Source organism: Poecilia reticulata, linkage group LG6, assembly GCF_000633615.1.
Source record: "Poecilia reticulata strain Guanapo linkage group LG6, Guppy_female_1.0+MT, whole genome shotgun sequence".
NCBI lineage: Eukaryota > Metazoa > Chordata > Actinopteri > Cyprinodontiformes > Poeciliidae > Poecilia > Poecilia reticulata.
Window position 1 is genome coordinate 12,245,441 of NC_024336.1, and position 26,054 is coordinate 12,271,494.

Below are 26,054 nucleotides of genomic sequence, written 5' to 3' on the forward strand. Positions count from 1 at the left end.
GAGGAAATAAACAACTTGCTCCGAAGTTTCAGAATATCCACTCGTCTGACGGCTTCAACCGCTTTTTCTAAGAGACTTTGGTGTGTCTTTGAGTGCTGTACACGATGCAAGCTACGATGCTAGGGGGCTTAAATGTGTATGGTTGATTTATAAATATATATAAATATATATATTAATTTTTTTCTTCGCTTAATAATCTGTTACATTGAACATGTAAGCACACACTGACGGTTCCTTTTGACTTTCTGCGATATGTCGAGGCATCATTCCAGCGCGTGTCCCTGGCTCTGGCTTTTTGAAAGCATTTATTTTATTTATTTTTTTTGCTACTTTTAAAATTTCACAAACGATCCCATCTGAGACTGAACCCACCTCACCCCCATCACAGGACGAACCTTAAAGCTTTACCGATACGGCAGGTGCCTAAAGAGGAGAGTGCAATTTATTATTATTATTATTATAAACTAATGAGTCTTATTAAAAAGAATGTAAAATATTCAGCCCATGCATATTCAGACCTATGTTTTAAGTAACCTGTTCTTATGATCATATATGCAAATACAGGGGGGATGAAAAAATAGCACTGTAGCAAACCCACCGAGAATTTTTATTTTAATTTTTCATCATTTTTCTGTCAACTAAACACCAAAGAATTGTCTGTTGTTGATGCTAACCAAATACAAGCTAATGCTAACTTCGTGTTGTATGTTGAGCAACATTAGCCTACATTCCCCCCAAACTGCACCGCCTGCGCCTCACCTTCCCTTCTACCGGCTTGGCTCTTAGCCGCTACTGATTTGAGCCCTGACTGTAAGCTGTTACAAGTTAATACATGAAGTCTATCAGAGGTTTATTTTTTATCAGTATGAACATTTTCTCTTTCTTTTTTTTCTTTCTTTTTGTGATTGTGCAGGGATTTACCTTTCTATTTTTGTTCTTAGTTAAACAGTTAGCAGCCGTTAAGTGACTATCCACACTTCTCAGATTTTTGTCTTTTGTGCGGAGGGTGTTTCAATAAAGGTTGTTAACAAAAGTCGTGTGTGGTTTTTACTTGGATGTTTGTAAAGATGCAGCTTTGAGTTGTTTGAATGTGAAAAATATAATTTTGTGTGATTTTTATCTGATGGACCATTTTGAAAGCAGGAAACGATTGTCAAGTATAAAGTTTCTGCATTATAAATTTTTTTTTTTTTATTTAGCTCCCTGAATGAAATCAACAAGGGGAAAAAAAACTGTCACCTAATCAGAAAATGCCCTCAACATGAGACATGGTGATGGCAGAATTGTGCTGTGGGGATTTTGTTTTTGCCAATGAAACAAATTAATTTCAACATCTGAATGAGCTAGTAAAAAAACCTTGAAAGCTTGCATCGGTAATTGCAACGTATGGCAGTTTACAGCGTATTTGAATCTGAAAACAAAAGTATGCCACACTTTTCAGATTTTTGTGATTAGTTTTGTTTTCTTGTGTGGGCCTGTTGCCAAACCTTCCAATGAAATTCAGTGAAGATCGGTGAGAGTTTTTCTGTAACGTTGCAAGGCACTCAAATCGTCCCCACTGATTCACGGTGTCCGCACATCCTTACAAAGTCTTTAAATTTGTATATCTAAAATTTAAAACAAAACTTGTGAAATTTCAAAAATCCAATTTGGCCTTAAATATGGTTATCATAGGTCTTACATTCTAGACTTGGATTTATTTCATTGTTGTTGCACAAAGACAACGGTGAATTTGGCAACAAAATGTAATCAAACGTCATCAATTTTGTGATGGGACTTTTTAATTTTGTATATTTTTCTCTGAGCTTCTTATCCTTCAAGCAATGCAGACATTTGCGTTGTGCGACTGACTGACAGGAGGTGTTCGGGGCTACCGCTAACTAGCTGCTAGCTTTGCTAGCCAGCTAGGTAGTTATTTTTTTTTTTTTAAGTTAAAGTCAACGTTTAAGGACGACGTTCGTTTTCATCGACGTACTGTTACCAAACCATGCTGAGTGCAAAACAAAAACACTTTTAAGCTAAGCACTAGAGGTTAATTAAGGTTGTAGAGAGCCATATGCTGTGTGTGAAAAGCACAACGCTTCCGAATGAAAAGTTAAAATTGGCAGCTAACAGCGCCACAAACAGACAGACGCACAAATAGCAAAAATGTCACAATTTTTACTACTCTTGATTGCAGTACAGCCGGATACCCCAACCATCCTCTATAGTTTTTTTCCCTCTTACGTTTCATTCGATGTGGCGTTAAAGGGTCTTTAAAAAGTCTGAAATATGACTTGCTGAAATCTGTGACAATGCACACAGAGAAACGACACGGGACATAAAGCAGAAAGTCAGCCAGTGAAACCAGATCCGAGCGGAGTAGCCAAATCACGAGGAGATTAGAGCATTTTCTTTATTCGTAGCTTTGTTCCAGCCAATTGATAATCAATTTAGCTCGCTGCTGCTGGATCCTCTCCAAATGTGGCAACAAGCTCCCGGGTCAGAAGAAGAAGGGGATCTATTTCCAGCGCCTGAGCCAGAACACTCTCAGCTGATTTGTGAGTGTCTTGAACAGCAACCAACCTTTTTATAACTGTGTGTGTGTGTGTGTGTGTGTGTGTGTGTGTGTGTGTGTGTGTGTGTGTGTGTGTGTGTGTGCGTGTGTGTGTGTCTGTGTGTGTGTGTGTGCGTGTGTGTCCTGAAGGAGGAAAAGCAGTTCTGGGGGAGCTAATCTTCTCTGGAAACAAAAACACACATCCCACATCTCTATAAGAAGAAATATGTGCTGCAGATCAAGACAGTGGGTCCTACTGGAAAAAAAAAAAAGTCAGAATATGTCCTCTGCCGCTGGAGCATCGCTAACAGCATCACTCATGTTACCCTGGAGCTGCGCCACTAATCCCCTGAACTAAACAAGAGGCAGATAGTCCCCTTCTGGCCTTAATCTTACGGTCACTTTACATAAACGCACCTCGGAGGGAAAGGAGATGAGCGGTTACAGCATCAGCTGCACCTTTTTCTCAGAAGCCGCTCACTGTCCACCCTCCGATTTGAACAGTTCAAATTGGGCAGCTAATCCGCGCCGACGCTTCCATGAAAACACACCGCCCTCTGCTGCCCCCTAAAGGCAGTTTGGAGTAGCGGATCAACCTAGCAGTCTTATTTTTCTTCTTTTGTTTATTTGGTCTTTTTGCTACAAACCAAAAGCTACTTCTTCATCTGGGCCTAAAGTACTTCCTGAACCGTCTGAACATCTGTCCCCTGAAATAAGCAGATTTTCTAACTCAGGCGCTGATATTTTGTAACACTTTAAAGATGCATTGCGCAACTCCTGCCCAGCACATTAAGACCATCTGTCTGGCTGCGGGATATTTGAAATTCTAATCCACAACGTCGGGTTCAAATGTAAAAAAAAAACAAAAAACATAGACATAGTTTAAATCGAGCTCAGCATGCTGCAATGGAAATGAGAATTTATGGGTAATATATGTTTGTTAATACAGCATGAAACCTGACCCTCCAGCTAGTCATAACTTTTATGAGCAGAAACAAAATCTGAAAACCTACATAAAACGTTGCAGTAAAGTCGTTGCAAAAGAGCTCAGACCCTTAAAGCTGAGGTATGTACATTTTATAAAAAATATATATTCTTTGTTAAAATTGTCATCGTGCCGTGACGGTTTAATATGAAGCAGATTGTGAAAAGTTCCATCTCCTCCTGCACCTCTGCCGGTCAATCAGAGACAAGAAGGAGGGTCTTAGCGCTGTCAATCACTCTTGTGGACACACTGCTAAATATGCCAATTGTGGAGAAACAACCCATCATTACAGTAAAGCCTTTTATCGGACAAGGAGAAGCTGTAATATGAGATGGCAAATGGGGAACAGAGGAGCATTTTACGCACTGGCATGATTGGCAGCACTAAGACCCGCCTCCCGGCTCTGATTGGTTGTTTCTAGTTTGCACTGGGACAGGGCAAAGGAGCTCGATTTTTTTCACAGGTTATCTGTATCATACCATACTACCATACTAAGTGTAATAAATAAATATGTTTCTTAGAAAATACTTTGTTGAAGCATATATTTATTCCACCTGAGTTGAACCTTCACTCATTGTGAACGTCATGTATCTTAAATATAGATCAGCTGTTTTTCTCGCATTTACCCAACATTTCTTTATCTGCGGTCTTTGGCTAAAGTCAAATAGTTTGCCAACATGCTTATAGAGGATGAAAAACCAGGTTTTTCAGCTGTTTCCACTTTGAGATGTTTGAGAAGTGTTAGCTGTGGTCATCTCAAAGGAAATCCGGAAATCTTCCTCTATCTCATTCTGGGGGGATCTCTACAGGAGAGATATGAAGTATAAACTTTTTGGACAAATGAACTGTTCAGTAACCTATTATCAACTCTAGAAATCTGTCCTACTTTAAAAAACAGGTTGAACAGGAACTCGTTGCCTGATGTTCATCTCTGTGTCTACTCTGTGTACAAACATATTATGACCTGTCTCACGTCTCCAACTGAAACACTTATTTACTGCTCAGGAATGAGGACACGGCAATAATATCAGTTTTGCAATTAGACATAACTTCCGAGCATCTGTTCGCCAAACCGATTTCCTCCGCTGACGTTGAATCTTTTTTATTGAGAAATTTGATGATTAGGTTTGTTGTAGCATGGATATTATGAAACAGAAAACCTAGAGCAAAGAAAACAGAGTTAATATAGCATGAAACCTGCTGATGCATTTCAGACTTCAAAAAGTTCGAAATGCATCATTCCGAAAATTAAAAAATAGCTGAATTCACACCTTACGATGGAGTATTAATATCACTCAGGTAATTTTCTGATTTTGTTCTCGTAATTTTATTCTATTTATTTATTTTTATTGACCTGGTCCTAATACCCGGTCGTAGAACCTCCATATGCTCACTAATAAAAGCACATTTGGTTGCTGACAACGTCACGGCTTGTTGTGAGAGTCGCTCTCATGTTCAAAAGCTGGGCTGCGGCGCCATCTAGCGTCACAGTCTGGAATAGCTGCAATCAACGTTAGGAAACTCCAAATACAGGAAATATTCAGACATTTTGGTTTGGGGACAATAATGTCAAGATGAAAGTAATCGGGGATCCACAAACTTTTGATGATTATGTGTTTTATTAATATGGCAACATTTTTTTTTTTTTACCAAATAAAGTAACCTCAATATTTTAATGAAACAACCAAGGTAGATTTCTGCCTTTTTTGTTCCATGTGATGGATTGAAACAAGAGGTGTTCACTAATGGAGCGAGTTCTGTAGGTAACTGGTCACACTAACTATAACTAAGAGAAATCAGAGTAATGGTACCAATGAAATAATAGTAATAATAAATAACATAACGTATTACTTTCTTTCTACTTTAGAACTACTTTCCAGTTCTTTGTTTTAGTCTATGATCTAAAATAAATTAAAGCATATTAAACTTAGCAGTTATGCTGCAGAACGTGACACGGTTTAACAGATATCTGTGAGAAGGTCATAGGACTAATGTGCCACTAGTGGGATTAGTTTAGCCACAAACTGCTGGGTAAATTCTTTCATCAATTGTCATCGTCCATTTCCTCTTAATCAGTTGCCAGGTTACGGCGTGGCTGCTCGTGGATCTGCTGCGGATAGCTGCAGGCGTTTACAATTATCAAAAGATCCAGTTTGCTTCTTTACCCGTCTTTTATTACTCTGATGTGCAGCACCACTCAAATACTTCATAACCTAAACTCTAACGTCGTTCCCTCACCACCGGGGGCCGACAGCCTCCTTATTCTAAAACCTCAATTTGATAGGAAAACAAATTTTTTTTTCAAATGATTATTTTTAAGATAAGATACTTTATTATCCACTCTTCCAATGCCTAAACCAGTTGAATTTTCTGTCTCCAGCCTGGTGTAAGTTTCCCCTGGTGTTTGTATTTTGGCTTTCATTTGTGTTTTCTGATTGTTTCATGGATCTTCATTTGTGCCACTTGAGTTTTTTTTCTCATCAGTAGATTCCTCTGTGTTATCGATTGTGATTAGGTCATATAATATTAGTTAATTCCTTCGTTTAGCTTTGTATTTTTTCTTGCGTTGTGACTGTACCTTTCAGGGTTTTTTTGTTAGGCTTCTTCTCCTTTGTGTTTAATTAAGATCCCGTTTGTGTTTTCTGTCTTCATTAGTCTCTCTCAATTCTCCTGCTCTGGGCTCTCAAAATCTCCCCGTTTTTCTCGGTTTTAATGTTTTTCTTTCTGTCACTCTGATCTTATTTTGTATCCTTTTACTATTATCCACTTGTCATACATTTAGATATTCTCGTTAATAAACACCTCGCTACTTCCAGGCTGTAGTTTGTTCATTCAATATACTCAGAACACATGAAAGAGGGGGAAACCTCATAAGCCTCATTGAAATACAAACTAAAAACAGGAGAGTCCAAATTCAGAACCTTGAGGTATGCCGACATAATTATCAGCCATTTTTAGAAAATGTGTTAATTATGCTAAAAGAAAAAGTTTGCAGTCAAATAAACCACTATTATTCAATCTTGATTTAATTTTCTACATATTTTTTTTTCTTTATTTTATTTTTTTTCTGAATTGCCAAAATTATTTCAACCAGATAGAGTACGATTAAAAATTAATGGTGTTCTAACTTATTGCTCAATTAGAAAGCTTTTATCTTGTTTAGAGAGTAAAACAGAGATCTTCCTTTCTTTTTTTTCAAGATAAGTTGAAAAAAATGTATACATTTGCATGTATATGTGAACATTTTGCAACAATTTAATATTTTATTTTAATTATTTACATGACTAACTTTTTGGAATGATGACTTCATCAAAAGAAGATTTGTGATTCCTGTTGACTGATTGATCAGTTGTCAAAAATAGTCATCATTTCCACAGTATGAAGCAACTTTTTCGGCTCTGTACTCTTTGTTTTCTTGCTTAGAGGGCAAACAGCTCATCAGGGGTAATTGGGAAACAATAACGTGAGAGAAAATTAGAAATGTACCCGTGGAAATAAGTCAGGACTCAGTGTGTCATCTCAGGTGAGTGGGAAATTGAGGGATTTTCTGTGGAAGCATAACTTTGGTATTTCTAATGTGGAATACATTACTCATCACACAGTTAGTCAATCATCATAACAGATTCTTCTTATTTATACTGAACTTGTTCAGTTAGCTACACCATTGACATTTATTTATAAATGTCAATGGTGACATTTATAAATGTCACCATGTAATTTATACTCAGTAATTTATACTGAGTATAAATTACTCAGTAATTTATACTTAGTAATTCAATTTGATTCCTAATTAAACTGAATTTGATTCCTAACAAAATTTCGGTTTGATTAGGAATCTGTGACTCAAATGAAAACCGTCATTTGAGTGACGCCGATTTATGTTTTCGCATCCACCTGAATAATGTGTAGTTGCGCCCCTTGCGTGAAAATGTGGAATTTTTGTGTGTAAAAGTATATTTTCATATGGAGCGTCCAGAGTAACTATTATTTATTTATTTATTTTTGTTACACTGAAGGCATAAGTTTAGCGTAAGAGCTTCATGAATTTTAGGGAAGAAAAACATAATTAGGAACTATCAGTCATTCTTTATTGTTGGTTGGACTGCATTAAAATGACAGCATTAAATAAATCTGCATCTGGATTAGCTGACTTTTTCTTAAAAAAAAAAACCATTGGCATCATATATCAATGATTGGACAGAATGTTCTGCATGGAGCTTGCTTTTAGTATCATGGCCACAGGGCTGTATGCAGTGTGTGTCTGTGTGTTTGTTTGTAATACCTTGTGGGGACCACTTTGCTGACACATACTACATTGTGGGGACCCACTGCTCCTTGTGGGGATCAAACAAGGGGAAACACTGTTTTTGGATCAGGGGGGAGATTTAGGACTAAGATGTGAATTGAGTTTTGGATAGGGTTAGGGCTAGGGTTAGCCAATAAGACTAGGACTTTTTCATCAATATTAATGATTTATCAAGTTGTAACAAGCTCCTACATCTTGCTGAAAAATTCTTTGCAAGTTAGTTTTGTCTTATTTAAAAGATATTTGCACTTAAATCTAGACAAAAAAAATCCTTGGTAATAGCTGCCAGTACCAGCTACCGCCTCTTGTTATTCCACGAAGCTTCAGTCACCTTTTCAGACTGAGCGTTGAAGCCGGTGGGGCCTCACCAAGTCAAGTGTAGGATTCCAGCTCTCGGGGGCCGAAGGGAGGATTTCCTTTTCAGTGTGTCTGGCTGGTAAATATGTCACCGGGCTGGAAGCCGACACTGCGAAAAACAGGTGGAATGTTTTCAAGGCCGCCGCAGGAGCGCGAGCCATGTGTTTCTTCCCTCACACACTCCAAGGTAAAGAGGGTCAATCCCCTGCCTGGAGAGGTGTTGTCTGTCAAGAGGCACTCTTCCCCCCTGGAGGAGGGTTTTTGTCTGAGATCTGCTGCTAAATCTTCTTAAATTGGATTCACTGCATGGAGTGTATCAGTACTATAACAAAAGAAAAAGGGGATTTATTTCACGGGAACATCCCAAAATGAGGCGACACTGACCTTTAAATTGACTGAATCCATTCTGACAGGAAGGTGTGTTATTGGAAAGCGCTATTGACTCACAGCTAGCTTGTTATCACCGCTCGCCTGAGGGAGGAAGAACCTGTTACTCATTCTTGTAATGAAGTTACACAAAAACCCTGCAGGTTCGAAAACAAAAATAGATCGGCGTGTGAGGCAATGGACTGAATCTTCAGTAATGCGTGCAGTTTTCGTTTTATTTTGTTTGGCAGTAACTCAATATGAGTAGGTTGCTGCGAGATTCCTTGACTGTAGCAGTTTGCCCATCCTTTGTTGTGGTTTTATGACTAATGTTCTTGGAAATGGGAATAAATGGCCATTACACGTGAAAATTTAACTTACACCTGTCTATCTGTTTTATATGCTTGCTTATCCTTCCAGCTTTTGGAGTGGGACTGGGGCCCGTCTTCAGTAATCATTGGGTGGGAAAGGAGGATGCTTCCTGAACAGTTCACCACTTCATCAATGGACAACGCAAAGACAGAGGACAGACGACCATCCTCAAACACCCACTTGTAAGTGCAATTCAGAGTAAATAATGCATATTTGTGGACTAACACAACAGTATCAGCAATGAAATGAGAGGCCAGGTAAAATTCCAGAATGGGGTAAGTCACCATAGACCTCCTGTCATGAAGGGTTTAACGGATCTTACCCACATGCAAGAACACCATAGGAGACGGAGTATAAAAAATGAAAAGTTTATTTACAGAAGGCAAACAGAAAGTGAAGCTGGTCCAGGAACTGCTTGGCTCCTCTCAGAGCACTGAGAAGACAAGGGGAGTGTGGTGAGTTCAAGTGCTGGGAAACGGGAGTTTGTGAATGGGTGATGGGTAAACTTACTGGCTCTGTGAGTTCAAAACGGCTTGGAGGGGACTGGTAGGTTCAGGGGTTCACTTAAATCTAGGGGTTCATTAGTTTGAAGGGGTTCCTTCAAACTAATGAGTTGTCTCCACGTGAGGCTTGGTGGGTCGGAAAGTGGCGTTGGAGGGCGGACAGGAAAGTTTGTCTTTGAAGGCGGCGGGGTGTAGGTGGAACGGCCAGTCGGAAACTTCTGAATTGCAGTTGAATTTACGGAAACGGATGAAACTTGGCTTTCAGGCATCTATGGGGAAGGTACCCAAGACGTCATGGCTGGGTAACCAGAAAACAGGCAACCAGATCTGGATGGATCCTGTGGAGAGCAGAAAAAGTTCACAATGAAGCATGATACAAGCTATGGGGATAACTGGCAGATCTCGAGACAAGGAAAAAACTCTGAGCAAAAACTCTGAGGAGCTGGAGGTACCATCTACGGTTGACACTCTGGCGTCGAAGTACTGGCGTTCCACCCTTCTTATGCTGCCATCAATTAGATGATCAGCCTCTGGTGTGAGGATGACGTCATCAATGAAACCACAGCCCGCCAGCTCTCGGACTCCATCTGGTGGGGAGACAACTCAGCAACCCAAAGCTAAAAACCCCCAGAACCTAACACCTCCAAACGTCATGCTGGAGGTCTATATAGAATAGCATGTAGAGAGAAATGGAATGAAATGTTTCTCCGTGGCTGGACACCTCCATCTGTCATCACATACCAAGCAGAGTAAGAAGTGTTGACCTGAACAGACATTTCCTCCTCTTTACCGCTACTGGACTCTACATCAGTGAGGTGTGAAGACTCATGCCTCTCTGTCTGGGGATCCAAAAGATGTTTTCAGGAGATGTTTCTACTAGCAACTACTCAGTTCTGAAGGTTTTTCTCTAGAAACAGCTAATTGGTATCAGCCCCTTTTTTAGAACCTGCTCCGCCGCCTGAAATTGCAGCGTTAGAAGACGATAGTCTCTGATTGGCTAGGAGGTGGCGACGACTGATAGTCCGGTTCGACGTTTTCAGCTGCTGCCGTTTGCTTTCACACTAACCATCCAAACTAATTTAAAAACCTGTTCAGCCACCTCACCTGTGGTGGTGCTGAATTAAGAGCTATCGAGGCAAATGACACAAGAAAGACACTGAATGCAACTCCCTTGTTCACGAAAGGTAAACAAAAGTTTAGCAGCATCAGATTTGAGCGGCGGTAGAATTTCTCTTTTGTCTTCAGTAAAAGACCACAAGACATTTTTCCCTCTAGCGTTAGACTTTTGAGTTTGTTTTAGTTCTATTGTCTATTGTCATAGTCATAGCAAAGCTTCATTCAGCCCAAAAATATACATTGCAATTTTCCTTTTTTTAACCCACACATCCTGTATAAATTTACTATGACCAAAGTTGCTAAAAGTCAGACTTAGTTTGCCAATTTGGGCTACCTTTGTAGATCAGCTACTTTAGACATCTGTCACTTTTCAACCACATCCTGGCATTATTTAGGCAATTTTGTCAGATTTATTTATTTTCAACAAAACGTTTCTTGGGAACAGGAGGGGTTGTTTAGGCTTAACCCAAGAATAAAAGAAATAAAATAAATAAGTCAGATTGTAAAAAAAATAATAAAATAAATTCATATGACCTTGTTTTGCCCTAAACACAAATTTCCCAAAAGACCCAAAACCGCAAGAAGTGACGTTCTACAATGAGTCCTGATGAGAAGAAAGCAAGCAAGACTAAAAGGGGAAAATGAACCGAGTGAATAATGTCCCTGAAAATATTTCTTCATATTTCAACCATTTTTTTTCAATTCTGACGTCTGCTTTTGTTGCCTGAACCCTAACGGAACACATTTTGAATGTGTTTCATGCTAGCTTTAAGCTAGTGTCATGCGAACTCCATGCTAGCTTTACTCTTAAGATGCCGTCTTTGTTGGTAATGGTGATTAGAATCCTACTGGGAAGTCAAAGAGAGAGTGCTTCTTCCTCATCACTTGCTAGGGATGAGTCCGTAGGTTTCAAACCCATTAGCATGCAGTCAGTTTAACGGCGGTCTTGGATGTAGCTTACAGACAACAGCCTTGACTGTCAGATGGAAATGGTAAATCAATAGCAGCGCCCTGTGTTAAACTCCAAGCGTTTGCTTAGTTATCCATCTTTTCATCCGCTCTGAGCGGAGCTGCTACAGCTTTGTCATCTTGTTATTTATTTTCTGAGTGGCTGACGGCCCTTTAGCCACCGTACGCCACAGAAATCCATCCATCCAGTCATCAGATTGATTTTTTTCAGTATCCAAAAATCCCATTCAAGAAAAGAATGTCAGAATTCATGACTCCTCAGATGTTCTGATGTGGTGCCTGAAGCAAAATTGTGAGGTGAAGCATTGACACCCGTGTTTGCATAACTGACAACCACAACTCAAAGGCAACACATTGGAGATGTTACAGAACCGGTCCTGGGAGACACTCTGATACTGTGGCATTTCACACGAATGTTTGCATATAAATACGTCCACCACTGACTCCTTTAGACAACAGTATGCCATCATCCGGAGGGTTCACAGTCCCTCTCAGTCTGTTTTGGTGATTGTAGGCAGCAGACGTTTCTCCATGGACTCAACTGTTTTGTCTGCCACACACCAAAAAGCAAGGAGGTGATACTGGAACATGATGTGTGTCTGCACCAAAGGCCGCTGTTCACAGTGATGTCACTGATGAATGCGAGCACGTGTTTGAGAATGATTGAAGAATTTGGTCTGGTGGGTCATTTTAGACTGAAGCTTAAATTAGGGCCATGTCTGGTGTTGGGAAGTTCAGGTCAACACCTGGTTCTGGTTCAGCACCTTCAGCTGCGGTAAAGCTGGCATCATTATGGTACTGTACAATATCTGATCAATTCTTCTCTCTGATAAGTTGTCAGCATGAACGGTTTATGAATTCAGATTCCACACTTATTTCAAGAAAAAAAATGTAATAAATCTGTCATTTTGTACCATGAAATATGCTTCATAGTGTCACTCATGTTTTAAAAATACATTAAATTCTTTCTTTTTACCCAAACAATGGGTAGATAAATAAAAAAGGCCATGTTTAGGGCATTTAAATTTATAATGTGGTAGGAATCATAAGCAAAGGTAAACTGAGACCCAGCTTTATCTAATCAGGCCACCAGGGAGCGACAAAGAGACCTGCGATCACAACATGATGTAGAGTAATAAACTTCCAGTCAACTTAATAATTAGCCTTGTTTTGAGTAGTTTTGACAGTTTTTGAGAGCCTCTTTATAAATATTTAGAGATAATTTAAATTTTAACTTCAAATTGCTACTAAGTTTTAAGATAAATTACAAATGTACTCACTGAAATACGTTCCAGGCTATAATTAATACATCTAATGTAACTTGTCATGCTTTTAATCCGTGTCAACTATTTAAAAAAAATGATGCTTTTCTGCAGCTGTAAGCCTAATCTTAAGCAAGGAGAACAAACCCTGTCATAGTGTCAAGTTATTGAATTGCTACAAGTAGCAAATTATCAAGCTTTTATGCCAAAACTGTGAAGTTTTTCCAATTAAGATAAAAAAAAACACACAAAAATCCTTCTTTTTCTCTAAATATGTTTAAGCCAGAACTCCTCTAGAGGCACAGTTTTAGGCTTATCTGGTTCAAATTATGAAAAAAAAAAAAGCCTATTAGGCAAATTTTGCTATCCAATTATTAATCTGTTAATCCAAATAACAAATAATAATCAACAGATCAACTCTGTGCTGCATTGAAATTGAGTCAAGCAGAAAGAGCTCAGCTTTTTATATGTTGACTTTGGAATTATATTTTAGCTGCAGATGGATCCTTTGCTACAGATGATCAAGCGTTCAAGAAAGAAATGCTAAGTTATTGCGTTCTAGGTGATAAAAAGTTTATTTTCTCTTTTAAAGAGGAATTAAATAACTTGTTTTCTTGTGTTTTTATTTTTTTAAAATATTGTACAAAATAAGCATAGATGGTTAAATGAATCTGCCATTATTCTTTATCAAATTACTCAATTAATCGTCAGAGTAATCGATTGCTAAAATAATCGTCAGCTATAACCCTGCATGCAGGGGGTGGGTGTGTGTGTGATGGGTCACTGGCCACACCCCTCACCCATGTCAGTCATGTGGTGTGTGTGTGTGTGTGTGTGTGTGTGTGTGTGTGTGTGTGTGTGTGTGTGTGTGTGTGTGACTCGGGGTGCCATCAGATCCAACATATTTAATCTGAGCAGAAGAGAATCACACGTAGTCCAGAGTGAACGCTCCACTTGAAAACAATTACACGTATTCCAACCGGAGGGTCCTCCCCGATCACACCCACCCACACGTATTGCTGCCATAAAGCTCCCACCCTGCGTTGTGTGTGGACGCGCGTCGCGAGAGCATTGACTGTACTAGAAGCTATCCTGGACGCGAAAGAAGAAGAAAAAAAAAAGGAGAGAGGGAGCACAGAGCAGCAGCAGCAAGAGGAGGAGGAGGACACAACCAGGACTACAACACACCGAACGGACGAAAACAGAAGCTGGATGATATCCGCAGCAGACCGGGAGCTCTGAGCCGCCGGAGAGACGACGTGGTGCGGATAGTACCGCAGGATAGCCTTTTTTTTCCCCTTCTTCTTCTTCTTCTCCTCCCTCCGCCGCGGTGAAAGCAGCCCGAGCTGTAGGTCAGGAGGCGCGAGACTCGCCTGCTCTTCCTCGTCAGAAAAGAGGAAGGTTTAGGGAGACGCGGACTGAAGGAGGTAAGGCTTCGTTTCCACGTAGCTTCGAGGTGTGTATGTATGTGTGTGTGCTGTCAGTGAGACGGAATGTGAAAACGTCCCGCGGTCCGCCTGCTGTCACTCGGTCAGTCGGTCCATCGGCTGCAGCCTCCTGCTCTCCAATGAGACCCAGCGGGAGGCTGCTTGACGCCGACAGGCTTCGGTTGACGTGGTGAGTTTTCAGCCTCGCTGCGTCCCCCGCCACCTAACAGACAAAATGTCACGCTTTTTTCTTACATAATGCGTAAGTCACAGATGTTGCTGTGTATGTGTGTGTGCGCGCGCGCGCTGGAGTCCGATACAGTGCAGCAGCAGCAGATGTGAGCTGCCATGGATCTGTGATGGTGACATCCTGTGGAGCTCGATCCATTCAGGGCCAGCCCTGCTGGCTTTATTGTCGCAGTGAGATCTGAATGATTATGTGCGCTGCTGGCGACGTAAAGGCTGCAAAGCTTTGTTTTTGTGCCGCTTACTTCCCTCTTTGCAGGGCTGAGAGCTGACTGGGACCCCCCCCTTCTCCTTTCAGTGTGTGTGTGTGTGTGTGTGTGTGTGTGTCAGGCGTCGAGGCTGCTGCTTCCATCAGCCCGCTTGCTGACTGATGGGGCCTGGCTGCTTTTTATAACTGGACACAAGGACGTTCAGATGCATCTCTTTTAAATTGGAGCTGATACACTGATGTAGCGGAGGTTGAGCAGACTCTGTAGAGCTGCTGATGACAGCTGCTGGAAAACAAATCCCTAGCAAAACTGCTAAGGCTTCATTTTCAGCTGCCTTCATCAGCCAAACGATGAATTGGCTTAAACAGAAGCAGCAAACAAGCTGAAAACAGAGAACTCTTTACAAATCGGGTGTGAATGTCAGCTACGTTCAGGATTTGTTAGCCGCAAGTGATCGTTTGACCCGATTTTATACTAGAGTCGTAGCGTTTCCAAAACTGCAGCTCTAACAGGGAGTTCCTAGTCTGCAGTGGTCAGTATCTGTCAGCAACAAGGTCACCAGCTGCCGAGGTTTGTTGATGCACAAAAGGAATGAAGCCCCCCTTCGGTCTGATCCAAGAGACAAGCAAGCAACCTCAATAAGTCAATGCTGGTTGCGAGAATGCTATCAGTTTGATGTATTCAGTCCAATCGAGCATCTGTGGGATGTGCTGGACAAACTGGTCCAATCCGTAGAAGCCCCACCTTGCAACCTGCAGGGCTTATCGGATCTGCCTCCAACATCTTGGTGCCAGATGCCACATAAGACCCTCAGGGGTCTAGTGAAGTTCACGCCTCAATGGGTAAGAGCTGCAGTGGCAGCAAAAGAAGGGAACAGTACACTGTTAAGGCAGGTGGTCATAATGCTGTGCCTGATGTGGGCGGATGCAAACGTCTTGTCAAAGCAGGCTTATATGACCTCATACCAGACGACCAGCTCCCTGTCAACGAAATAAAGCCCTCACATGTCCGTTACCTTTCAAATTCTGAGACTTGTTCTCTGCCCTTCTGTGATCCGGCGCTCAAGTTGTCCGTCTCATTCTCGATCACTGGAGAACGCCCGTACCGCGACGCCAACTTGCTGACATTAACATTTTATTCAGGTTATTATGTAAGTGGCAAAGCCCTTGAGAGTGGAGCTGGAAACATTTCTGTGACAGCTCCAGCTGCCCCAGTGAACGCACTCACGAGCAGGGGGGAGAAGCTCAACCTCAGCTCAGAGATGCTCGGTTTTAAACCCGACAGAGGAGCAGCACCCACTGTGACTGTTTGACAACTGAGTCCAGACACAGGCAGTGTTAATGCTACGGTGGTCATCACAATCAAAGTTGAGCAAAACGAAAAGGAGGTTTTCATCATGCAGAGCCTTTTCTTGGGGAAAATATCTTGTGAGCAGCATTCAGGTGGGCAAAAATCCCTTTTTCATGTAAGGAGAGAATGCCTTGTCTGGTATGAGATGTTAGAAAACCAACAGCAGTGCAAGTAAACCCTTGTTACAAGAAAGACATTTGGCGCATCATCTGTGTGCATGCGTACATGTCGGGACCTTGAACACGTTGCAGTTGCCAGATCTGTGAGCTATAAGAACAAGAAAACTGAAGCTGCAGTTTGGACGGGTGAGCCAAAATCGGACACTAGCTAGCGTATGAGAGAAACGTTATCTGGTTTGTGTCTCAAAGCAGGAGTGTAACGGTGCGGGCGATGTTTTCTCGGCAGACGTCGACAGCAGCCTGCCCGAGTATTGTTGTTGACCATGTCCATCCTTTTAAAGCCACTGTGTACCCCTGCATACTTCCTGCAGGATGAAGAGCAAATCACAAAAGTCAGATAATCTTCAGCTGGTTTCTTGAACTTGACAGTAGCTTTCCCTGTACTCCAATGTCCTCAACAATCACAATCACTTAATCTAAACGAGCACATTTGTAATGTGATTCAATGGGAGATTCTTTATGTCTAATGCTGAGATCTTTCAGTATGGTCTCTTCAAACCCGATTGGCCAAAGGACACACAGCAAAACTTGATGACTCTTGACTTCTTGACTTTGACACTGGGATCTTGACTCAAATGCTATTGCCCATGTCTTAACATTTGCTCTTTTGCTACAAAGTATTTTGATTCAAGGAAGTGGTCAAGAACAGAAACATCTTATTCTGTCTCAGTGATGCCCCCAGTCCAAAATCCCGGACAGAATTTGAATAGTTTTCTTTCATGTCTCGGCACCACCTTAAGGAAACGTTTTGTTGCAATCGACCAGTTGGCTTCTTGTGTCCTTGCCATCACGTCCACTCCGGTTGTCGCTTCAACTTGCTGCTGCAACCAGAACCACATCTTCGTGTAAGACGACGCGAGGTCGGTGCTTCGCATACCGCGTCAGTGTGGCGATGTGCTTCCTGAGCAGGTGTATTTATAGAGCCTTCAACAATAGTGGTGGAGTTGGTGCGTGTTTGGGAGATCTTAAATAGCATCCATCTTTGTCCCGCCGCAGACGAGAAGACTGGGACGAGGCGAGTGCAGTCGTCAGGGTATCCATTGTTATTGCTGACGTTTGTCTGAGGAATGTCAGAACTGTCAGATATATTTTTCCCTAAAGGATCAAAATGCTGTTTTTGGGGCTGGGTTTAGTTTCATCCAACGCTAAGCTTTCTGTTTTTGTTGAATTTCTGATTTTGGATAAATTACTATCAGTGCCTCGCATGTTTTCTAGCATGTTCTAGATGTAAAAAAATATTTAAAAAAAGTAAAATAAATGTATGTACGTTTCACAATTTGCAGTGGTGATCTGTGGTTTTTAATGTATTTCAGGGTATGTGCTATTGGTAACCTTTGACCCCCTGCTGTCATTGTCATTATGCCACTCAACTTAAAAAAAGAAAAAAAAAGACCAAGCTGAGGATTGCTGATGTGTTGATGTTGAGACAAAAGAAGACAAAAATTTCTGAACAGGGCGTTTAAAAAAAAAAAAAAAAAATCTGATTCTTTTAAACTTTTATGAATTTTATCGACACTAAAAGTGTCTGGTCTTGAGTGTGAGTTAGTATCACATCTGCTGTTTTTCACCTCCAGTAATGTTGACCTTTAAAATTCATTTTGTACAAAGACTTAAAGTAATTTGTTACAAATTCACTTAAGCACTTAAAGGCCTCAATCTCATATGGCAAAGTACTTTTATAAGGTTGCGTAGAAACACTTGGTGTTTTTATTGGGTTTTTACCGTACAAAATGGTAAAAGACCAAAATTTGACACAGAAATCTAATCTGGGTCAAAAATGTTCCAAACTGAAAAGTCCAGCTTTTTTTTTTTGTACTTTGGGAAATACAGGTAGGTGCAGCTGTGGAAAAGATCTGTGTATGATCTACTTTAGTACTTTTGCAAACATCTGGTTAGAGACGCCAAGCAAAAATCTTGATGTAAAACTCGGCTGCCTTCTGTGTGGGCCTTTCTAGTTACAAGGGCAGATTTGGGTCCAATCGTTACACCTAAAAGAGACTGGAAAGTGACCGATCAAGAGACAGAATTTAGTGTGTTGCATTCAGACTCCCTCAGAAATGAAGTTTCTGTTGGTTTTGCTCCCGTCGTGCAGATCTAAATCTGACATCGGCTCTTGGAAATATTGTTCGTTTTTGAAGTTCGCCACAGAAAACAAACAAAAAAAAAGACAGATATTTTTTCTTTGCTCTTTCACTGCTGTGCATTGATCCTAAAATCCTTTATGCTGTTCACACCTTCAACAAAAGAGTTTCCTTAGTCTAGCGTGTGTGACGGGCCCAGACTATTACGGGCTTTTGATTCCAACGAGATCCGTTTCGTGGCGCGTGCCGCCGTTTATTCTTTCAGCTGTTCGAAGCTGGGGGAAAGGGGGTGTTCTCTCTCTGAATTTCTGAATCTATTATCTGTCTTTAGTGTCCCCGTTTAACCTCGTGCTACGGCTGCATGTGCTTTAGGCACCGTTTCTGTGGTGCAAATTGAACAGGCCTTGCTTTATTGGGGAGCTCAGAGTCGAAGCCGTCGGCGGCGTTTCTTGCAACAGGGTGAGCAGCTGGAGATCAGTCTCCCGGCTTGGATGCTGTATGTAGTTTAATATCACATTTCAAGCACCATTTGTTTAAGGATCCCCATTAGTCTCTACCAAAGTAGAGACTATTCTTCCTGGGGTCCACACCATAAAATCATACCTTTTATTACAAAAACAACACAATGAAATTCCTTTAGCGACAAACAAAAATAAAACACAAAATTTCAGCAATTTCAAAGATGGATTAAAACAAACAATGATAATCTTCACTTTGAGAATAAAGTACTCAAATTCTATCTGTCTACAGATTTAAGGTTCTGTTTAAATTTTACATAACCAGCAATTAATGTACTTACAGAAGACATGTTTCAGTAAGAAATTGCTGTTTTTATTTTTTTATTTTAGAGTGTTAGTTTGAGGCAATGCTAATGTAAAAGTAGCATTCATCCGCTATCTGCAGGCCAATATTATCATTTGTTGAATTGTCTTCAGGCATTGCAGCTAAAGCTGATAGAAAATGGTGGGAAAATTGTGTTATTGTATGTTTTTTCCTTTTTCACAGAGGACGCACTCATATAAAAATTTGGACCAGTATTGATAACCGATCATAACAGTGTTCCTGTTATGGCCAGTAACAGATTTTTATCAATAAATTAGAAGTATTCTACTTTTATAGGAGAAAGAAGTTGACAGACTTTGACTACATCATTTGGTTTCATGGCAAAATAGACAGGCAACGGGAATCTTGGTTAATTTCTTTATTTACTATGGAGTAGCAAATGAGAAATTTCTGCTGCCAGACGCCTGACAAAATGTCCACGAAACTGAGAAACTTCAAACGTTCCCGTTTCTGTCAGCCCGTTTAACTAAGCAACAGCAGCAGTCCTTTCCTGGCCTGACATGCCAGGAGTTGCTGCTCTAACTGCAGCTTGGTATGCAGACACTTCATCAAGTTCCTACTTTTTGCGTTTACACAAAGCACATTTAATTATTTCTTTTTCACTAACAGGAAACGTATGCTATTTACTTCCTAACCAGGATGATTATTGTGGCTGTAAAAACCTACAACACTTGTGAGTCAATTAGCACATTCTAAAAACAAAATCTGTTGAATCTATCAAAATATCTTGTACAGAATCTGGAAGTGATGTAGCTACTGTTTTAGTGTCTTTGACATGACGGTCAACAATCTGTGCATTTTTTCCCCCATTTGAATCTGCAAATTATTTGTACCCGGTAGATATTTTTGACTTCCAAGTCGATAATACGAAAAGAAAGTAAGCGTTGGGCAGTAAAACGGATGCAGTTCTTTGGTTGATGGGGCTCGGATCTGGAGGGAACAAGTCCTGAGACGAACTGAACTCTTCATGGACCGTAATAACCTGATATGGATCAGAACAGATGAAACTGGGTGTTGACGTCACTATGACTCCTGGGCAAAATGCCTTATTCACAGTATAAACCCATTTTTATTTTGGAAAATATGTTGAAAATTTATTCATTCAACCTTGCAAAAAAAGGTAGATTATCTAGGCCGTTCAAAGCTAAACTGCTGTAGGTCACAGCAGAGTTTCGCTCTGTGAACTGAGACGGCAGGCGGTTTGAGTCATAACTTTTGGCTTTTGGCGCACTTTCCTGTGCCAAATAATCTTGACAAGTTTGGTCAAAACTTTTTATTTCACGATGATTTGATGGGATATTGTACTTGACTCGTCGCACAGCTTTTCACCAACGATTAACGGCAGGATTTACGATAAGTGGCCAAAAGACACAAAAAGACCTTTATTGTATCCCTCTGGAGTTCCCCCTCACTCTTTTCCCGTTTATCTCCCTCTGTTCGTCCACTTCTGGGTGGTTTTGTAAAGAAAGATCCCATCCACATGATCCACATGACCCCCATCTCAAGTGAGCAGTCATTTGTCCCACTAAAGTGCCTTTGATCAGCACCCAGAATCCCTAAAAACCTCAAGGTCACCGGGTTACAGCTGACTTCACTCTGCAGGCTACTGACTAAAGTCGAGTGAAACAGGCTTTCTGGGAAGTGATCAAGTTAGAAGGCATTTAAAGTATTTTATTCATCTGCTCAACATGAATTTTTACAGAAAATTTCTCTTCATTAGACCTGGGCAGCCGAACGGAATCAGCGGCCAAATCGTGACGATCCGTCGCAGCTGGATGTTGTTTTGAGGAGCCCACAGAAAACAACTGCAGGGTGTTGAGAGGATGTATTGTGCAAACAGTTCAACTTCTCAGTATGTGATGATCCTGCAGTCAGCTGTAGCACATGGTGGCCAGTTTAGAAGCCCGTCCAAAGGGTTTTGAACTTCCCCAGAACACTGCTGAGTTGGTTCGGGTGGAGCGAGTTGGCCGAGGTCTGCTGATGCTTGCATTGTTTGTCTCACTACGTTGGAGGCAGATTGATGGAATTGTTGCTCAGATTGACAGATGTAGCTCAGCTGGCCCACTCTACCCTGAAGCCAACCACGCTTCTCTCAGTGAGGACTGCCTGCGAGGGTAAACCAGCTGTAAGAAACTCTCTAGGTCCTCTGCCGTCTGCAAGCCCTCACTATCTTTTTATAGCAAGAGCTTGGTCGACGTCACACTGTGTGTTAGAGAAAAATTGGTTGTCAAATAAAGTTTTACTACTATTTTTAAAGAGAGAATGATTAATGCCTTAGCAACTTACATTAGCAAGTAATGTGGCTAATTCTCTGCAACATTCTTCGTGTGGTTTTTTTAAAATTTGGAAATAAGATTCTTACTTTAAGTCTGAGATTTCAAAGGGTGTCAATATATTCAGCATGTTCTATGACAGATTGGATTTTCATGAGGGTGAAATAGTACAACTTTTCTTTATCCTTTCCGTTATCTGCTAAAGGTCAGTTTCTCTCTCTGACTTAACATCAGATCTGCGACATAAGATCTGAAATTGTAGAAAACATTTTTAACTGTCACTATACATATCTCTGTCATTTAGCGTGATGCTCAGGAAGAGTCGGGTGGAGGTGGGTAATGGTAGGGGTTTATCCTGTCAAACCGTCAGTTCCCGAAACCACACACACACACCAAACTAACCAAAGTGCACGTAGGGTCAGCGTGAACCCGCCAGACCGCGAGTAAAAAGCTTGATGTGTCCAAATTACCCCGTCTCTTAAAACTGAAGGAGTGTTAACTTCCTTACCAGACGTCTCACTGGTGCCAAAAATAGCTAAATTTAAGTCATCTTCCTTGGACAAGCTGGTAGTGCATACACAGATCTGGAAAAAAAAAACTTCTGATTTTTGGGTTTAGCGCCAACTGGTGAACTGGTGAAGGTCGATAAAGCTGAAATTTGATTCCAGCCATCAGCCGGGCTCTAAGATTATCTCCAACCAAAGAACTGTTGTTTCACTCTAGTCTCCCTCCTCTTAGAGCGAAAACGCTCCTTTAATAAGCGCTTGTCTCCTATTTCAGTGCTCAGCTGGTTTAAAAACATTGACCAAGGCCACAGGCCTGCAACGGTCGATTCTTGGCCAAATGACGTTCTGCTGAAGAGAGCTGGCAGCATCCGAGAGGAATTTGAATACTTTCACAGTGCGACAGTCAGGCAAGGCTAGCATGTGACCTACAGTCTGCCACCGCTCTGATGCAGTATGCTGTTGGCTCTGTGTGTGTGTGTGTGTGTGTGTGTGTGTGTGTGTTTGTGTGAGATGGTAGCGGCCAGGGCCAGAACAAAGCAGTCTGCAACCAGAGGACTTGGGTGTGGCAGGTTTAGCTTGATCAAGCAACAGACTAAATCCAGTCGTCCATCTTAACCTTTAAGATGTTTTAGAAAGCTTTGCTCCAGTCACTGGATATCTGGAACAATGTCTGATATTTGTCAGCATCCCCAGTCATAAATACCAGTGAAGGATCAAATCTTTAAACGTTTGCCAGGTGACTAATCTGTTGATTTGGATCAATTTAATGGCCTCGATCTTTTTATTGCTAAACCCCATCTTTGGAATATTGGCGAAACATTGTCTTCAAATAAATTTTTATTGATACTTTTGAAGCTTTTCTGTCCCAGATTACATTTCAGTCCGATTTTCTTGCCTCACTGCCTCTTCTGGCTCTCTCTCTCTCTCCGGCGACTATAAAAGCTTTGTCATTCTGCCAAGGTTGTCTGAAAGTTGCTCTGTCCTGCAGTCTGTCCTAGTTTTGGGTGTAACTCTAAACTGGGACACCACAATACGAATATAGCAGGTAGAGCTTGGCGATTCTGAAACTCAGTCACATGACGTGCGGATCGGACAATAGACCTCTCAGGACATTCCCTCACCAGAAGCGGCTGGACGCAGAACAACAATAAACGAAAACACTGCTTTTGTAATAGTAAAGTGTAGATCTTGGAGGTCAGCATCAGGTCAAAAGACATCAGTTTTTAAGCATTCATTGGTCACTTGGATATCTGGCACTAGCATTAGTTTTTCTGACCTTGGATGTTTGAAAGTTGAGGTGTCATTGCAGTGGAGATGGAAAGATGTGGAACAACTTTTTTCTGCTCTGTATGGGCAGTCTGAAGATGTCTGACCTGGGCCACGCTCCAGGACCGTCCTCCGACCTCATGTGATGTCACTGATCGGGGTCCAGATTTAAATAATGGTGTTTACTGAAAGTTTTTGTCTGGCTGTTAGCAGTGTTTTGGTACTAGAATCTGACGTAAGTGGACTAGCCATCTTCTTTTCTTTTTTTGACTGCAGTTGCTTTTTCTTTAATGTTTTTTGGTCTTTTAATATAATTTAGAAGATAATCAGTGAGCTTAGCAAGAGGCTTTCCTGTATAAATTACATATTTAATTAAATCACCTCCATCCCGTTGGGCTCGTAAACTCAAAGAACAGCAGGAGTCATTTATTCACCACCGTCCAGTTCACGTTTTCTTTTTTTTTAAAGTGTGTGTTTAATATAAATCATTTAGCTGTCATCATGTGGGGGTAGGATGATGCAGATCTTGGCCACTTACCCTCCTCTTCCTCACTCAGCTGCAGACCATGCTCTCGTGTAGACTTGTGGTCCCTGTGACAACGTAACCTCTTCAACCTTCCCTGTCAGGCAGCGGTTGCTAGGAGGCAGACTCACTCACTTACTCACTCCCAGTAAGTAAAAGCAGCTAGTTGGCAACAGTAAGGGTCTCTGCCGATGAGCCTCGCAGAGACGCTCCGGTGTTTATGAGCCTGCAGACGGCGACAGGTACGAGGCATTTCTGACTTCGTCTCAGATCGTTGGCATTGCAGTCGCTGTGATTCTGTAAAAGCGAGGACCGCTGCTCAGGTGTGTGCCGTTGCTTCAGCAAGATGTCTTCACATTGTCCTGAGGAAATGTGGCATCTTCATCTGGGTCATGGTTGTTTCTCATTTTCTTCCTGCTTCATATGTAAACAACTGCTGGCAGGGAGCGACAAATCTACTGAAAGAACCACATTTTCTTGCTGTTTTTTGACCTAAATACAACTCAGTAGAGCTGAAAATGTCAGGTATTGACTTTTGTCTTTTTGCATGGTTGGATGTAGTTTGTCAGATTTGACTACTTGTTGTTTTCTTTTGTAATTTTACCGTCATTTGCAGCATATCCGTGCCAGCTCAGCAGACTGGTCGTAAATGTAAGACTTTATTAGTGTTGTAATTGAATCTGTTTGGCGTCTCTTGAAGACTGAGGCAGGTGAAGATGGATGGTCAGACGTGGAGTCCATCCGTCAGGGAGTCCACTTTACAGCTGTGCCTGTAATGAAAAGCTCTCAGGCAGCAGACGCTCCGTGGCATAATGAGCAGCTCCACTACAGACTCATCCAGAACAATAAAGAAAGCAGCTCGTGGAAAACGAGCCACCGGCGGAGCGCCACCTCATTGGCCAGGGATGGACGACGGCAGGCGAGCGATTGGCTCGTGGAAGCATAGTAGCTCTGTTGTGACTGGCTGTTGTCACGGCAAAACCAAAGTCCCACCAGAGAGACGCCGTAGATGTGTATTTGTGTACAAAATGGGTGGAGGGTAGATACAGCGGCAGTACAGTGTGTGTGTGTGTGTTGTAGACTTGTGGGTTTTCATTTAGCTGGAGCAGGGTGTGAAAACTGACCTGCTGTGGCATCATGGGTGTTAATGAAGGGGTTTGAGTCATGACACCTGCATTCACATATCAAGAAGAACTGACACTCTTGGTCATGTCTCATCCCTTTTAGCATTTAAGGTAAATCACTTGTTTTGACATTAGTGCTGATAACTAATGTTCGTCTTGCTCATTCTCGTGTTCGAGTCTTACTGTGAGTACGTCCAAATGCGAGGACCGCATCCTCTGAAGACCGAATACGACACAGCGAAGCGATACAAGCTGTTGAAAATTAAAAAACTTCTGCAAACGCATTCATGTTTTTTTAAAGGACAAATCTGATGTATTTTCTAAATTATCCCTAGATTAACTGTGAGTAGAAAGGGAGATTTTTTTCTTGTAACAATGGTGGACCAAACGGGAGAGAAGTACGGTCTTAAATGTATATTAAACTGTGACGGTACAAATATTAAAGTAGCTGTTTTAATTTTTCAATATAAGTTTTGAGGATCAGCAATACATCCAAGCTATCATTATTATTACTGGTCCAAGAGATTTTAACATTAATAATATTCTCAAAATTTACCCAAGGCTCCACCTAAGATCTTGTCAACCAGGCTTCTTCTTCTTCTTCTTTTTCTTCTTCAGTGCCTTCCTGTTTCTGCCCTACTCTCCTGTGTTTCTGTGGCACTTTGATGGTCTGTTAGCCAGGGGGAAGAATCAGAGCCTTGTTCTGTCAGCTCACCAACCATCAGTAGCATTTCTTGAAGACGGAGAAACGCTGATAGCTGTCTAGCTGCTGGCACTTTTAATCTGGATAGCTAGCTTTAACTTTGCGGTGGTGCTGTGACTGTTTTCGCCTGTATGTTACCCTCTCGTCAACAATCCCCCGAGTTTTCACTGTTGATAAAATATAGAAAGCAAATTCTTGGTAAAAATAGGGCGGCGATCAAAACAATGCGTTGTAATTTTTTATTTACCCATCATCTCAAATTAGCTTCTTAAGCTATGTTTACGCTAGAATTGAAGATGGAGGTGAGAGGGCACGCTAGACTTTCCCCAGCATGCCTAGCATTTTGTGGCGTTTTCTTTTGCATATCATGAATGAATGAAAATGTTAGCAGCTATACCTGCATAATACCGTCATGGATGTAATCTTCCCATGTCTGTTTCACCGTCCGAACCTTAAAGGTCTTTTTGTGTGTGTGTGTGTGTGTGTGTGTGTGTGTGTGTGTGTGTGTGTGTGTGTGTGTGTGTTGTATCATTTGAAGCTAACTCCAGTCCT

General features: G+C 41.3%; 1 protein-coding gene across 15 annotated transcripts in view; it reads left to right on the forward strand.

Annotated features, from left to right (window-relative positions):
- The first annotated feature begins 13,638 nt into the window (after window positions 1-13,638).
- Window positions 13,639-26,054, forward strand: part of LOC103465968 (unconventional myosin-IXa-like) — a 140,877-nt gene continuing 128,461 nt past the window's right edge. For 9 of the 15 annotated variants that reach the window (XM_017305254.1, XM_017305258.1, XM_017305259.1 and 6 more), the window contains exon 1: window positions 14,252-14,389. In XM_017305254.1, coding sequence (XP_017160743.1) covers window positions 14,340-14,389 — 50 coding nt within the window. In that variant the 5' untranslated portion in view covers window positions 14,252-14,339. Of the gene's footprint in view, window positions 14,200-14,248; window positions 14,390-26,054 lie in introns of those variants that run through there. The other 6 variants (XM_008411207.2, XM_017305265.1, XM_017305256.1 and 3 more) reach the window with 6 other exon arrangements.